Source organism: Abramis brama (assembly GCF_963993115.1).
Source record: "Abramis brama genome assembly, chromosome: 12".
Lineage (NCBI taxonomy): Eukaryota > Metazoa > Chordata > Actinopteri > Cypriniformes > Leuciscidae > Abramis > Abramis brama.
This window is the reverse complement of record NC_139974.1, coordinates 34,948,055-34,964,555: the sequence shown is the minus strand read 5'-3', so window position 1 is coordinate 34,964,555 and position 16,501 is coordinate 34,948,055. Positions and strand designations below refer to the sequence as shown.

The 16,501-nt window shown below is 36.6% G+C and overlaps 1 protein-coding gene across 2 annotated transcripts in view; it reads right to left on the bottom strand.

Annotated features, from left to right (window-relative positions):
- Positions 1-842: 842 nt before the first annotated feature.
- The window catches only part of LOC311093577 (PHD finger protein 14), a 79,981-nt gene continuing 64,322 nt past the window's right edge, over positions 843-16,501 (bottom strand). For both annotated transcript variants that reach the window (XM_084131080.1, XM_084131081.1), the window contains exon 18: positions 843-1,887. In XM_084131080.1, the coding sequence (XP_083987206.1) occupies positions 1,816-1,887 (72 nt within the window). In that variant the 3' untranslated portion in view covers positions 843-1,815. The remainder of the gene's footprint in view (positions 1,888-16,501) is intronic.

Genomic DNA, 16,501 nt, shown 5'->3' with positions numbered 1-16,501 from the left:
TGTCTTTCATGGTTCAGTGGCCTTACAGGGGTTTCTCCTGCACGGCCCTGAAATGGGCAAATTAATAGTTGCTTTGGAACAAATTGGAATTACACCCCTCGATGCATTAATATCAGAATGCAAGCCAGATTCCCTGACGGGGTGAGGGGAGGAGAAGCTTCGTGAGGCAATGAGATGCTAAGATAAAATGGCATTTACGGGCTTCTTTCGCCCCTGTAGTGTGAGGGAATGGTTAAATGACATGTGCACTGTGAGTAAGACACGACAGAGCTGGATAAAGACGATTTTCTGTTGGTTTGCCCACCGGCAAGCGTCACTGAACCCTTGAGAAACATCTTTGAACTCGTACATCATTGGAGTGATAAAGTAATGCTAAAGCATTACACTCCATGATATTTCATAAGATCTGAACACTCTCTACGAAAATGGTACACTTGATGCCCTATTACATATTTTAAAGCATTTCAGGCACCAATTCACTTCTTTTTTTTTTTGGCGACAACCAATAGATTAGATAAACTAATACTTAACATAAAATTAATCTTGCATTTAAAATAGTCAGATTTAAATACATGAAATGTCTGTATCCCCCTTGCCACAGTGTCATGTGATGTCTTCTCGGCTGTATCCCACAATAAAATAGCGAAATAATGCCATTTGAAGCATTTCTACATCATGGTGGGACTACAAACGTTAATACATCTATACAGTATATATATAAAACTCAATGGGATGTTTATATATATATATATATATATACACACACATATATACATATCTATACGATAGAATCTAAATAGTTATGGTCCTGTTACAATAACAGAAATAATAATGATAAAAATGACTTCAAAAAACACAAGTAATGTTTATTACTTCTTTTTTTTAAGTACCCAAATACAGACTCATCTGGAACTCAAGTGTTGAGGCAGATTACATTTTTTTTGACTGAGAATTGCCTCAAACATGAGCATGGACAATAACACTGTCAATGATAAAGGATGTTCTGGAATATACTGTAGGTATAAAAATGATATTTGTAAAAAATAATAAAATAGACTTTGCCCTTACCACCAGGAAGTAAGGAATTATTTATATAACACAAGCCACTAACTGTCAGTTCCAATGCAATGTCAATGCAAGTTAATTATTACACTATAATATGTTGGTGTTTAAACAATATTAAATAAAATAAAAACAAAAGCATATATAAAGGGCTGATAAACAAAGAGGTGTTTACGGGACAGGAACAAATAGTGTGCAATTGCTGTATAACAGAAACATTGTTTGAGGAAACTCGAGACACACAACACCAGTATGATATTCACATCCATGAGTCATGGGAAATGTTAATTAGTGTATGAAAAATAACCTTTAAAAAACAGGCTTTGATTGGGCATAGAGTATTCAAGGTAAAAACAGGCTCATATGAAGATATTGATCAGCTGCATTGGCATTAGATCCTGCTGTTCTTCCAGCACTCCAAAGATTCCCTGGTTGAACGCTGAAATTCATTCATGGCGGTGGACTTGAACATACATTGACTCTATACAATACCCTAGATATTTGAAAAAAATATAGAGAGAGATCACAGCGTTGACAATTTTTTAAGCTGGCAATTGTGGTCATTTGATCAATTCCTGGTTAACAAAGGAGAAAAGTTTCAGTCTCGTGAAGCAGTGGCAGTTCTCGACTGTTGATTTAATTTGTGAAAGTTATTTTGCATCCCACTATTCAGCAGGGAATTAGGTGATGGTGCTGACTGTGTAGGCAAGACGATTATTTCACGTGAGGGAACGATAAGGTAACGAGAGTTTTTCAGTCTGGGATCTCTTGCTCTTCCGTTTCCTCTTTCACAGACTCTTCGTCAACCTCTTGTGGTTCTTCCTCCTGAAAAATATAAAAAGTATCTTATTAACCTCCATTGATGAGATTTTCCGTCATGTATGACAACGCTTTCCTGCCATTTTCTGGCTATACATGTTTTCACTGTCATCTGTTTCACTGGATCTTCTGAAATAGTATAATATCTCTGGATCCAAAAACAAACGTAGATGATGATCTGAGTAAGCCAGAAGAAGCGGATAGAAGCATTGCTTCCACACAAGAAAGCTAATGTGAGAATCAAACATTCAACAGCTTATGAATCAAAACTGCCTATTGTTACAGAGAAAAATGTCGAACCCACAAAGAGGTAAACGACTGTGCGAGCTTTGGGGGTGTTGATGGACTCAGTGTACTCAATGTTAATGTAAGTACATAGTAGTTAAAGATACCAAATATAAAGTGTGACCACAAAACAGGACGAATTTAAAGACAGCTAGGCCGTGTCCATTTTCTTTTCTAATTTGAATGTATGTTACTAGAAATTCACTAGCAATAATTCCAACATGCAATGCTTAACTCTGAATAATGGTAATTTTTGCACCTCTACGGCAGTGAACAAAGAGCAACCGTCATGCCAGAGTCATTTACACAACCTGCAAATTTAGAGGAGACGACAAACAGGAAATGACGGCCATTTCAGCTTTTAAGTGAGTCTGACAGATGCAATTATCCCCTCCTGCAAAGGTTAATAAACACATCTACGCACAGCCATGTGTGATGGCAGAGCCCTGACCACACACTATACTCAAAGAAGCTGAGAAGCACATGATGATTCATGGCTTTACTTACAGAAAGAATCAAGAGCACGCATCTCATTAAAAGCATCTATTGTTCCTTAGAGCTATTGATACAATTATAGAAGAAAATCCAATGAATGCAGTAATTACATAGTAATGACCTACTAATAACCTTATAATTAAGTGCAGCCAAAATATATGGGAAACTATTATAGGTCATAGTTTTCAGATATCTCATTAAAAGCATCAACTGTTCCTTAGAGCTATTAATACATTTATAGAAGCAAACCCAATGAATATAGTAACAACATAGTATTAACCTAGTACATAGTAATGAGCTTATAATAAAGTATGGCAATAATATATGGGAAACTAGAACATGTCATAGTTTTCAGACATCTCATTAAAAGCATATATTGTTCCTTAGGGCAATTAGTACATTTATAGAAGCAATTCCAATGAATATAGTAACAACATAGTAATATGCTAGTAATTACATAGTAATAACATTATAAAAAAAGTATGGCCACAATATATGGGAAACTACCATAGGTCATAGTTTTCAGACATCTCATTAAAAACGTTACTGTTCCTTAGAAACATTAATTATAGAAGCAAATACAATGTTTAAAGAAAGCATTGTAATCTAGTAATTACATATTAATAACTTTAAAAAAAAAAAAAGTATGGCCACAATATATGGGAAACTACTATCGGTCATAGTTTTCAGATATCTCATTAAAAGTATATATTGCTCCTTAGGGCAATTAATAAATTTATAGAAGTAAATCCAATGTATATATCAAAAACATAGTAATAACTTAGTAATTATATAGTTATAACCTTGTAATAAAGTATGGCCACAATATATGGGAAACTACCATAGGTTATAGTTTTCAGACACCTCATTAAAAGCATTACTGTTCCTTAGAAATATTAATACATTTATAGAAGCAAATCCAATGTTTACAGAAAACATAGTAATTACATAGTAATAACCATTTTAAAAAGTATGGCCACAATATATGGGAAACTACTATCAGTCATAGTTTTCAGATATCTCATTAAAAGCATCTATTGTTCCTTAGGAATATTAATACATTTATAGAAGTAAATCCAATGTTTATAGAAAAAAAATAGTAATAACATAGTAATAACCTTTTTAAAAAGTATGGCCACAATATATATGAAACTACCATTGGTCAACATTTTCAGAAATCTTTATTAAAAGGATCTACTGTTCCTCAGAACTATTAATACATTTATAGAAACAAATCCAATGTATATAACAAAAACATATATAAATAAAGTAACCTAATACTTATATATTAATAACCTTTAAAAAAAAAAGTATGGCCACAATATATGGGAAACTACCTTAGGTCATAGTTTTCAGACATCTCATTATAAGCATCTATTGTTCCTTAGAAATATTTATACATTTATAGAAGCAAATCCAATGTTTATAGAAAACATAGTAATAACCTAGTAATTACATAGTAATAACCTTTTTAAAAAGTATGGCCACAATATATGTGAAACTACCATTGGTCAACATTTTCAGAAATCTTTATTAAAAGGATCTACTGTTCCTTAGGAATAATACATTTATAGAAGCAAATCCAATGTTTACAGAAAACATAGTAATTACATAGTAATAACCATTTTAAAAAGTATGGCCACAATATATGGGAAACTACTATCGGTCATAGTTTTCAGACATCTCATTAAAAGCATCTACTGTTCCTTATGGCAATTAATACATTTATAGAAGCAAATCCAATGAATATAGTAACAACATAGTAATTACATAGTAACAAGCTTGTAAAAAAGGTTGGCCACAATATATGGGATTCTACTATAGGTCATAGTTTTCAGACATCTCATTAAAAGCATCTACAGTTCTTGTAAATAGTAATGCATTTATATAAGCAGATTCAATGAATATAGTAACAACATAGTAATAACCTAGTAATTAAATAGTAATAACCTTGTATGTTTCATATCTAAAAGAAAACTGCTATATGCCAGCATAATTTTCAGACTAGAAGATCAGAATTGTGATACACACCCAATACGCGGCTTCAGGAGCCGTCTCAGCAGTTAATCTGGACAGACAGCTTTGCTTTATTCAGCAATGTCTCTCCCATATGGGTCTTGTCTCTGTCTGTGGATGACTTTTGATATGCAGCCAGGCCTTATGAAAAATGAGTTACTTTTTCCTGAACTCTGGGTACTTTGCCGTTGCCGGGCCGTGCGGAGATATAAATCTCATGGTGGGACGACACCTCATGAACCTTGCTGCCGGATCAGCCTGTGCCATCCACCAAATCTCTCTGACAAGCCTGCCAATTTTCCAATTACTTCTGGCGCCATACATTATCATCAGGCCAGTCAGCACTTAAAAGGGATACAAGAGGGGAGGGTGGTCCGGTTCGTGCTAACAATCTCATGGAGTGCCTCGATTGAGCTTTTTCACACTCCCATGGACACACATGGACACAAACACTCACTTGTTGACCCACATGCTATGGCCCGTTTGTGATTTAGTGTTTATCCGTGTGGGCAGGGTGAAACCAGGGCTCTTGGACACTCCTTGGTGTGCTAGACATGAGAGACCAGCAGCACATAAGATATTTATTTTTACTAAAATATTATATTATTAGTATCTGAGAAGTTAGAGAACCACAGCTATGGGGTAAAGGAGAACAGGACTCTCACGCACACACAGGTCACCCATTGCCAGCCAGAGGAAAACGCTGTGATATATGTGTCACAATAAAAATAATTCCAATATGTGAAGTTCACTTCTTGACTCTATAAAGCTCCCATTTCAAATCTTCTTTTTAAAAAAAACCCAAAAAAAAACAGGGTGCTCATTTTGCTGACAGTGTGACATTTGCTTTGTGAGGCAGAGACATCGTGGAGACGCTGGCCCACTGCGGGCCCGATCACGCTGACAGGCAGTGGCTTTGTGGGATATCTCCATCACTCTCCTCCAGGGAAAGCTGGAGCCTTCATTCTGCCATTCACTCTCCATGAGGCAGCCAGCCCTCTGGCTACTGCTTATACATGAATGATAATGAAATGCCACATTCTTCATTCTAATTGCATTTTAGATTTTAAAAGGGCAAAAAAAAAAGGGGGAAAAAAAACCCTGCAACTCGTGTGAAATAGTGAGAAAGAGAAATGTGTGGCAGGGTAAGGGAGAGTTTAGGCGAGCCACGTCGGAGGAAAAGCGAGAGCGTGGTCTGGACCCTAGGTGGCAACAAAGGCCTGTGGCGTGTTAATGCATTTGAGTCGCAGACCCCTGCTGCCTTACAGCGACACAATCAAACCCCCTTCCTTTTTTCTTCCCACCCACCCACACTACACGCAGCAAACTTCATAAAGTGGGATTAAAATAAAGCTGTGCGGAAAAAAGACATAAAAAAGATTTAAAAATTTACAACGCTGCTTTTACTTTAATAAGCTTTGGCATCCTTTATCACGCTGGCACAGTCCTCAAAGAATTAGCGGGCTAATTAGTATGACTTATTTCTTTATCGCATTTTCTGCTTTCATTGTATTTATTTGTGCATGTGTGTTGAATACACAGCATTTATGTGGCGAAGGGAAAGAAGCGGCTTTCTGACCTCCTCCCGTTTGATAGGTGTCGCCACGTGTCTGCAATGCACCGCGGAAGACAGATTGATGTCCCACAACGATGATGAAAACACGCAGCATGTAAGGAAGCAGGAGAGACATCTCGAGAAATGAAGCGCTGTGGCTTGAACCAATGGGTGTCTTCAGCCAGACGGAAAAAAGAGAGGAAGAGAGCGAGTGCGCTATCAGGCCGCGGGATTATTCATGACCTCTCCTAACCATCTCTCTTCATATAGATGGTGGAAAAATATTTACCAGTCAGAGTAATTTGATAAAGCTATAAGCGCCCAGAGAGGGCTAGTCTTGCGTAGCCAGAACTTTGTCTAAACAGCAAAAGTTTTGGGTCCACATTGCAGATTATTCAGCGACCGCCAACTTGAACAGGAAGAGACCGTCTGACTAGCATTTTTTATTTTATTTAATGGCAATTTGATTTGAAATATATTATACCACAAATAAAAGGCAGACATTACAATTTTTTTTAAATAAATTAAAAACAAAAACAGAAACACAAAATTGTAGAATATATATAGATATATATAGACTGTCCAAAAAAGAAGCAAAAAAGCAGATTATACAGATTTGCGAATGATTATCTAATATATTATCTAATATTATCAAAAAAAAAAAAAAAAGGTTTTTGGTACCTTGCAAACATGACTAGATGAACTGATAAAAATCCCTAACCTTAATTCCAGAAGTTGTATAAATCAACTAATCAGATTACAGCTTTCCAGTATTGTGAGATTATTTTTTTTTAAATACTTTCAAAAGTACTTATCAAAAGTGACAGCAAATAATAACATACAATTATGTTATTATTATATATATATGGAAGAAATTACATTTTAAAACATTAAAATAGAAAACAGTTCTATTAAATTGTAATAATATTTCACAATATTACAGTTTAACTATTTTTGATCAAATAAATGCAACCTTGGTGAGTATAAGGGACAGGCATAAATACATTAAGATTGTGTTGGTTTTCATGAGAATCAAACTTGCATGTCTGGGTTTGTACATGAGTACAACAAATTGAGTGTGATGGTGGTCTGTAAGCACAAACCTAAGGACGTGTGTGTGTTTCACTGTAGTGGATATGACACAATTGCATTCAGTCATAAACACTCGCTTCATTAGGCAGCTGAAGCTGTGCGTTACGCGCTACATTGAGCCACCTCTGGCCCTATCGCCTTTTCTCTCACACACCCTCTCCCAGCAAAACCCAATCACCAGAAAGCACAATTAAATTTCATGACTATGCATATTTGCGCTTCCCATTTTCATTTATTACAAAGGGCATTCATTAATCTACCTTTTTTCCCAGAGAATGGATTTTCATTTTAGTGAGGTGTGACAGATACTGAGGTGAACTTACCAAGAGATGGCTAATTAAATCAGCAGTAAAATGCACAAGCCAGAGATTGCTCCTTTTTTTTTCCTTCTTTTTTTTTTCCTTGCATCTGATAAGAGCCAATGTTGCAGGGAGGAGGTGCGGTATATGGAAAGGAAGAGCTACTTTCTCTCCATTTCCAATTTCTGGTGAAATATTAAATCACAAATAAATGTAAGTGCTCAAACTCTGTGAGGAAAATGGTTACATGCCTGCATGCATGGATGGAGGCTCTCAGCAAATAAATGGATAGTGAACTAAAAGCTAAACAACATCCAGTACAAAAGCAGGAGCAATTAAGAGCACGCTAATAAAACACGCGCTCGCAGGTGAAAACAGACGAGGTGCATCTGCCGAGTAGCAAACACCTACACCAGCTTGTGCGAAATGACTGTCTTGTCAGTCCCTGATGGTATGGTTATATAAAAATAATGAATATACAGTAATTAAAATATATTAAAAAATCTAATTAAAAATGGGTATACAATTTGAGTTTTATGGAAGAAAGACGAAGGTTTGAAATCTAGTAAACAATGAGCAAATTTACCTTTTTCAGTGGACCATCCCTTTAAGAACAGAATGGAGACCTCAAGACGGACAATGTGTGTGTGTGGCCTTTCTGTTATGAACAGTATGCAGTCTGCTGATCCTCATTAATGTGATTTATAGCGTCACACAGTAACACTCCTCTAAGGCTGCATTTGTTAAACAGTGTGCCGGTCGGTACGTGTGCATATGGGAGTGTGAGAGAATCAATTTTTGAACAGATCTGTTGGTGTGTTTGCAGGTGTGGAGACAACCCCTATAGTTGTTTCAGCATCTCCCTCTGTCAGCAGATTGGGTGGATATCCCATCAAATACAGCCACATTAAACAAGGCAGTGCGTATACTGTACACTTATGGTCCAAGACTTAATGCACTTAAAAGCACAGAGGTCAGAGGGTTGTACAGTCTTGTCATGTTCAATGTGACCTTTAAGGAGTGTGATAAGGCAATTCCTGGTTGTTTATTAATAATGCATACGGACGAAAAGCCTCCTCCTCTTCCTATTCTGCTGTTGTTGTCTGGTGGGTTGAGAAGCGCTACTTCACGCATGTCATCTACTTATTTAAACAATCCTTCTAGTGTTGCACTAAAAAAATGCTGTAAAAAAATAAAAACGGTGACACTGTTTTCCATTTAAAAAAACAGTAACACTTTTTTCCATAAAAAAAAGAAAAATCAACACTAATGTACTGTATTTATGTATTACGGTTTTGTACAGTAGTAAGCAATGCATTTTTTAAGCAACAGCGCAATGCTGCTGAACGGGTGTTTCACAGGAGTAAGTCTTCGCCTATCCGTGTTCGTGGCGCTCATGACAGGAACATGTGGAAAATAGAAGAAAACTAATCAAAGCGGAGAGGAGAGGGAACTTTAAAACAGACTGCAGCAAACAACTGGACAGTCACTTTGGTGAGCGGGAAGAACTGAAACTGAAAAGTGGCGCCTGAAACTAACTTGTTTGTGTTCGCGGCACTAATGACACTTCGAATCCCATAAGAGAGAACTCTGAAACTGACTGCAGCGAGGAACACGTGCTTTTAAAACTGGAGGTTTTGGTCAGAGTGTTTTGTCTCCATCCAAATCACTCGAACGGTGACTGAGGAGCTGGAACTGAACAAAGGCTTGAGAATGCTTATAAGTGAGTGATTATAAATGCATTAAACGGAGAAGGAAAAAACTTATTGATTCACTGTAATACATAATTTATTCCCAAATTTCAGTGTTGTTTAAGGCTTTCAGACTGTATTTCTTGGTGGCACTCAGCCTGATGGTTTTGGCTGTAGTGTTTGTTGTAATAATCAGGATTATTGATTATTAAACATTTACATGCAATTTCGTTTGAGTTGAATTTCGTTACTACAACAGAGTTTGAGTTTGTATTCTTTTCTGCACTTTTTATATACAGGTGCAAAAGTTCTAATTTTGATGATTATGGCTTACAGCTTATGAAAACCCCAAATTCAGAAAATTTGAATATTACATGAAATCAATAAAAAAAAAGGATTTTAAAAACAGAAATGTCGCCCCTCTGAAAGTATAATCATGCATATGTATATTGTTATATAAACTAAATATATTAGTTTCACCTTTTAATTTGAATTACTGAAATACACAAACTTTTGCACGATATTCCAATTTTACGAGTTTAACCTGTGTATGTATATGTATATATTTTTTTTATATATTATTATTATTTTTTTTATTTTTTTTTTTTTAAACAAATATTCATGTTGCTTTTACTATATTTTTGTCCATTTTGGGTGTTCTTGCTTATAAATAAATGTTCACTTTTTTATTAGCCTATTACTGTTGACTGGGTTTTTACTATAGTAATTTCCTGCATGATATTAATTTCCAACCTATTTTGGGGTTCCCTTTTTGACCTAGAACTGTGTTGCCAAAATGATCCAAATTGGGTTGTTTTTACTTCACCGTTTTTTTTAGACTGTCTTGTAAATCGAAATAATTACAGAAATGTACTGCATGTATTTTTTTTTTATTTTTTTTTCAGTAAATGGATGTAAAGTAATTTCACAGTATTAATAACATATAATTACAATAGATTTCTGGCGACTCTGCTGCCAGTATTTTACTGTTATTTTACATAGCATTTTTTACAGTGTATTTGTCTTGTAGCTAATTATGATAAACTAAAATTAAAGACAGTAAAGGCTCTACCTATAGGTCACCCGATAAATTCAGACATTAAACCAGGTCTCATGTTATTTCTGCACTATTAGTGGCTCCAAACTAAATTGCATACAGGCTTTCCAAACACTCACTTCACTTGCAATGTTTGGACAAACTAGTCAGAATACACAGTAGTGGCGTTTCTGAAAGACTCTGTGTTTTAAAACGAATCAATGAATGATTCATCGATTTACTCAAATACAATCACTTGTTTCATTCCTTAATTAATCTGTGCATTGGAACAAATCAGTTGAATAAACGATTAAATGGTTCACTCATAAAGACAGTCAACTGTTTAATTCCTGAATTAATCTATGTGTTTGAACAAACTGATTCAGTGAATGCTCGGCAAAAGTGTACATTGAGGGCGCATAACGACCCTTGTGAAATCAAAAATGACAAATGGGACACTCTACGGTCTTGTCTTGTCCACAAGGCCGCAAGTGCAAATGAAGTGTCAGTATCAATCCTGATCAAATAAGTGTTTTTAAACAAGTTGAATCAGTGAATGATTTAATGACTCACTCAAAGTCAGTCAGGCCCTGTCCCAAATGGCACCCTAAACTCTTGTGGCACTTTCATGACATAACACTGCAGTTTAACTGCTTTTTAGAATTCTGCTGGGGAACTTGCCTCAGTGTGAGTTCCACCAACCATTTCAACCATTTAAAATTTTAAAAGGTTAATGGTTTTGGTGGTAAATTGCACCATTTTACCAAATCATAAAGCCTCTACATCACAGAAAGGTTTTACAGGTCAACCCTGTCGTACAGGCAATGTAAGCGAGTTAATAAAACCCACTTAGCACTAAGAAAGTGACCAACGGGACAGCTGGAATTTGCCATGCCATCTCCAGGGTCCTGTTTACTCTGAAAATTGGCCCCTCAGAGGGAATGAGGCATCCAGCTTGCCTAGTTAAAGTGATGGACGTGACTCCGGTGCATTGATTTTTTTCTACGTCTTAGCACTCTCCATCCAACTCACCGGCAAGCCGGGGTGCAAGGTAACTTTCAGGATCATGCTACCTTCACTTGAAATGCTAACCTTTGGTTTTGACTGCATTTATGCCTGGTGCACAGCTACAATAACTCAGCCTTTTTATGCCTGACCTCTAAGAGCCCCATTGAACACTTATTCAACTGGCCTTCAGAACAGTGTGAGAAGGTAAACTGAAGGAGACCTGCTGAAAACCAGTCAAAATGCAATTGCTTATATTAAGGTAGGTTATTTTGCCCTTGATCTTGTCAGGTGGCAATCAATGTTTGATAAATAATAAGAAGAAAGAGCCTAATTTCATTCCATGGTAAAGCTGGCTGAGAGAGGGATTTAATTAAGTTAATTAGTCTAACTTAATTAGGCTGTTTAGCAGGTCAGTCTGTCGAGGCTCTGACTGACAACTGCGCTTGAAGATAATCATCCCCAGAACCTGAATTTAACTGAATATTAAGAGCATATAATTTCTGCACTAGTGTTACTAAACGGAATTTCAAAAAGGTTTCTCAAGTATTTAACTTGTCCTTCATTGGCCAAAAAACAAATAGTCCCACCTCCAAACCCATTCTATTTGTCACATAAATAATAACATTCATACATACTGTATATATATATATATATATATATATATATATATATATATATATATATATATATATATATATATATATATATATATATATATAGTTCCACATAAATCAATTAACTTACATGTTTTTTTTTTATAATTTGGTTTCGATCAATAATTCTTTGTGAGAAAAGATAGTTTATGTACATTCAATGGAATAAAGCTATTTTAAGTGACTAATTAAAAAATCCATTGTGATTTTACACAGGACCCTGACATGATTAATTTCTTAATGATTTTTTTACTCAGAGTAAAGCAAAATTCAACATACTCTTCATGTATCCTAATAAGCAAAAGCTTCCCTTTTTGTCACAATGGTAACCCAACATTACAGAAACGGATCTAAACCTCAACATTAAGCACTATCAAGTCTCCCTTTTGTCTCATCTCATTAAAACTCATAAAATACACTTAATTTTAACATTTAATCTCACCACCCAGTTTTTACTGAAGTATGCTGGGAACAACAACTCCCTGCCTAGTTTCAGTTAAAGTTTCACCAAAAAGTAATCATGTAGTCCCAACACAAATTAAGTTAAATTCCATGTTACAAATTTAAGTGGAATGCTTAAATAAATTGAACAAGCAGCAAAAATAATTTTTTATCCTTGTGTAGTCTCAAGTGTCTCATAGATAAACAAGAGAAAAGGCTTAGCAAATTAAAGTAGTTCAAATTTAAACCTCAAGGTCAAGTAGCAACATACTCCGCTTCGCGTCCAATCAGCCCGCAAGAACATCTCGGGACGACACAAATGCATTTCTGTAAGTGTTATAATTGCTGCAGTAACGAGGCTTTTGACCCCCAAGTCTAGATAGTGGCAGAATTAGCAATCCACAAAAGCTGTCCTTTAGGCATTTCCATTCCCGCCTGAGCCGGGTTCGCCTCATGGCATTTCAAACGCACCACAGATCTGTTGAAACGTTTTATCACGAGGGTGAGCCGTGGTGACACGCGGGTGTAAATAAAGCTCAAACAAGCCCCTCTCTACCACCTAACGGGCTCTCCAACTAAAGGCCATCCGTATATTGTGGCAGGAATGTCATTTTATTACCCGAATCAATTCGGCAGGGCTCCGCAGTGACAGCAGAGGGATGTGGCCTTCGTTGGCCGGGGGTTATCTGACGTGTGCAGGCAGGGAAATACACAGCCTTCGTAATGAACTCAACACTTACTAATAAAGTCTTTACTGCCGAGCCACGTATGAACTGATACCAGAGTCGGGCCTGTACGACCGCATGCTCGTAAACTAATGAAAATGAGCTTTTTCTCACAATCGTTTTTTCGCGAGGCAGGGAAGGCAGACGCAATTAAGTGATTTAATAACACGAACGTCTCGATGCGACAAATCATCAACCGAGAAACAACTTAAAACATTTTTTATTAATCAAGACCTCAGAGGCAAAAACCCATTTATTGTGACCTTTAAAAGGCAATGAGTGAGAAAAATGCAGTGAGAGACAGATAACCACCCGGCAAGACCATCTCACATCCTCCAATCGTCCCAGCCGTGCGTTGGTCCCTATGTATAAGAGTTTGGGGTCTACAGAGGTCTTTTCATGGGGAGAGCCTGAGTCAAAGGGCCCTGTGTTTTAATTGAGAGGCTGAAAAAGAAGATGGCTCCATGAGGTGTGAACCTCTCTACTGTCTCTATCCCGCTAATGCTCTCCGCTCACATCTAGAAGTCAAGGCTGGAAAGGATAACAAATCGACTCTTCAGTTCCACACTTCTGAACGGCTGCTACTTCTTCATTCAACTGCGGCGAAACCAAAGCACCGCTCCCCTTTAATGTCGACCCCCACAATCTTGCCAAGGAGGAGAATTATAGAAGCTGGCTGCATTTTAAGATGGCATTTAAAAAAACATCCGGACCAACCGCAGGTAAAGAGGTTCACAGCGTGGCAGATTACAGAACTTAAGTACTTCAACACACTGCTCATTTCTGGAGTGCTCTTTGATTCCCATAATGGAACCTATTATATTTCAAATGGCAGTAACGGCCAGAAGACATTTACCCTTCAGCCCGACTTTTTGTTTCAAGGGTCAGATGCGTCTACATTTACAGTATGACGATAGTTCAACCAAATATATAATGATTTTAAAATGTCTAGAGCGTAACAACCTAAAGAGCTTTACTTGAATGTCCAATCTATGACTCTAAAATACTAGTTAATATAAATATACAAAATGACTTGATTTCTAATGAAATTTTACCAATATTTCATCTGGTAATGTATAGCACTAACAATGCCAAGGTCATGGGTTATACACACACACACTTAATATAGGCTACATGTATGTGTGTACATTAGCTCATAACCAGTATGACACTTCCATTAAACAGTGACCAAAAAAAAAGGTTTATGATAATGATAGGATCCAAACGATATAATAAAAGGTTGCATGAAAAAAAAAAAAAAAAAACTGATTGGAATTGTCCGGTTGTGGTGTTAAAGTAGCCTTTGAACCAAAAAAAGAAAGGTAAAGGTAAGAGGGAGGAGAGTGTTCCCGTTTCCCGTTCTGTCATCGCTTTTATACAGTTAAGTTGGAGAGAGGATATAAAATGATGACATTAGCAAAAAAAAAAAAATCCAAAAAGGACAACAAAAACCCCCTAGTGAGGGTGAGATAAGACAGCAGGTGTGTGTGTGTAAGAGAGAGAGAGAGAGAGAGAGAGAGAGAGAGAGAGAGAGAGAGAGAGAGAGAGAGAGAGAGAGAGAGAGAGAGAGAGAGAAAGAAAGAAAGAGAGAGAGAGAGAGAGAGAGAGAGAGAGAGAGAGAGAGAGAGAGAGAGAAAGAAAGAAAGAAAGAGAGAGAGAGAGAGAGAGAGAGAGAGAGAGAGAGAGAAAGAAAGAAAGAAAGAGAGAGAGAGAGAGGTATGTGGCCCGGTGTGTGTGTGTGTGTGTGTGTGTGTCTGTGATTAAACAGGATTGTGTCTGGTCTCTGCGAGTCCCCGGGGAGCGGCCGGTCTCACGGCAGGCTGTCACTGAACACATTCTAAAGGCAAAGACTTGTTTAATCCCTGTGGCCCTGGTGCACCTCCCACTGTCTAAAGCTCTTTTCTCTGTCTCCACTCGCCTTCCTTCCATCGCTTTTGTTCTGAACTGCACAGCTCTCATTCTGTAGCAGCGGGTTACCGATCTGCAGCTTTTCTTCAACGCCTTTGACTTATAATAGCCCTATTTACAGGAGATACACAGCACACACAAAGGAGGTCTGCTGCCAGAACATAATTCTTTATCAGTCGATTTTATGAGCGAGACATTAAGCACTTTTACATGTATTTGAAACAAAGGGATGCTGAGAGTAAACTCAAAGCTTTTTTTATCTCATTTTATCAACAATTTTTTAAACAGATGAAAGAAATATCTGTGAACATTAATAACCATATTTTAGCAAACACATACTGACATTTCTAAGTATCTTCACATTATATATTTTTTGCACATTTACCATAGTAATACTATGTTGTTGTTGTTTTTTATGTTTTTGTACCTTTACTATTGTAAAACCATGTTTTTGCATATTGTATATGTAGCAATACCATTTATCGTAGTAATACTATTTTGTACATTTACCTATGATTTTTGGACATTTACCATGATAATACTATTTTTTGGTAATTTACAATGGTAATACTGTGTTTTTGGACATAGCATCATGGTGATATGTGACATAACACTAGCACAATCAACAGTAATCTTAATATTTTGAAAACAAAAACCTAGAGAAAAAAAAAACAAGTAAAAATAGGAACAAATATGACAGTTATTGTCATACAGTCAGAGTATTCCACTAAGCTATAAAATTTATGTTGATAGCTCAAATAAAACTGGTCTTGGAAGAATTCGAGATTATATTGATATCTCTGAGGGGTTCCATCATTATATCACAGCCAAGATTGTTATAAAACGCACCATGTTAACATCATAACTGTTATTACCATATCACTACCATTCATCTTAGCATCTCCAGACTAAGATTTGTGTGCGTATACAGTAAACAGCATCTGCATTTGTCATTCTATCATTATGCGCTCTGCTTGAACCTTTTCATTTTAATCCTGAGCAATAATTCCATGTTACTAATTCCACCATGTAGTCAGACCACCACCACTTTTCATATTTTACTTTCTCTTCAGCAAACATCAATTAACCCCCATTTTCCATGCCACGAGAGTCTGGCTAGCAGAACTGTCCATTTAAAGATAAATCGAAAAGCAGATGCATTTATTAACCTAATTGGGTTTCCAAGAAGACACATAATGCCGTTGATTGCACTGTAATTCAATGAGAAATAGAAATTAAATGTTTGGGAGAACGTGAAAGCACTCACTAATTTCCAAAAAATAATACAAAACAATCACCGTAGGCTAAGTCAACGGCGCGGATCAACTGCGGCTCTTTAGGAAAGGGATCAGGAGCAGCCGCTGACGTGTGCAGGGAAGGAAGGAAGGTATATAGGATTTAAAACAGTGGCTGACT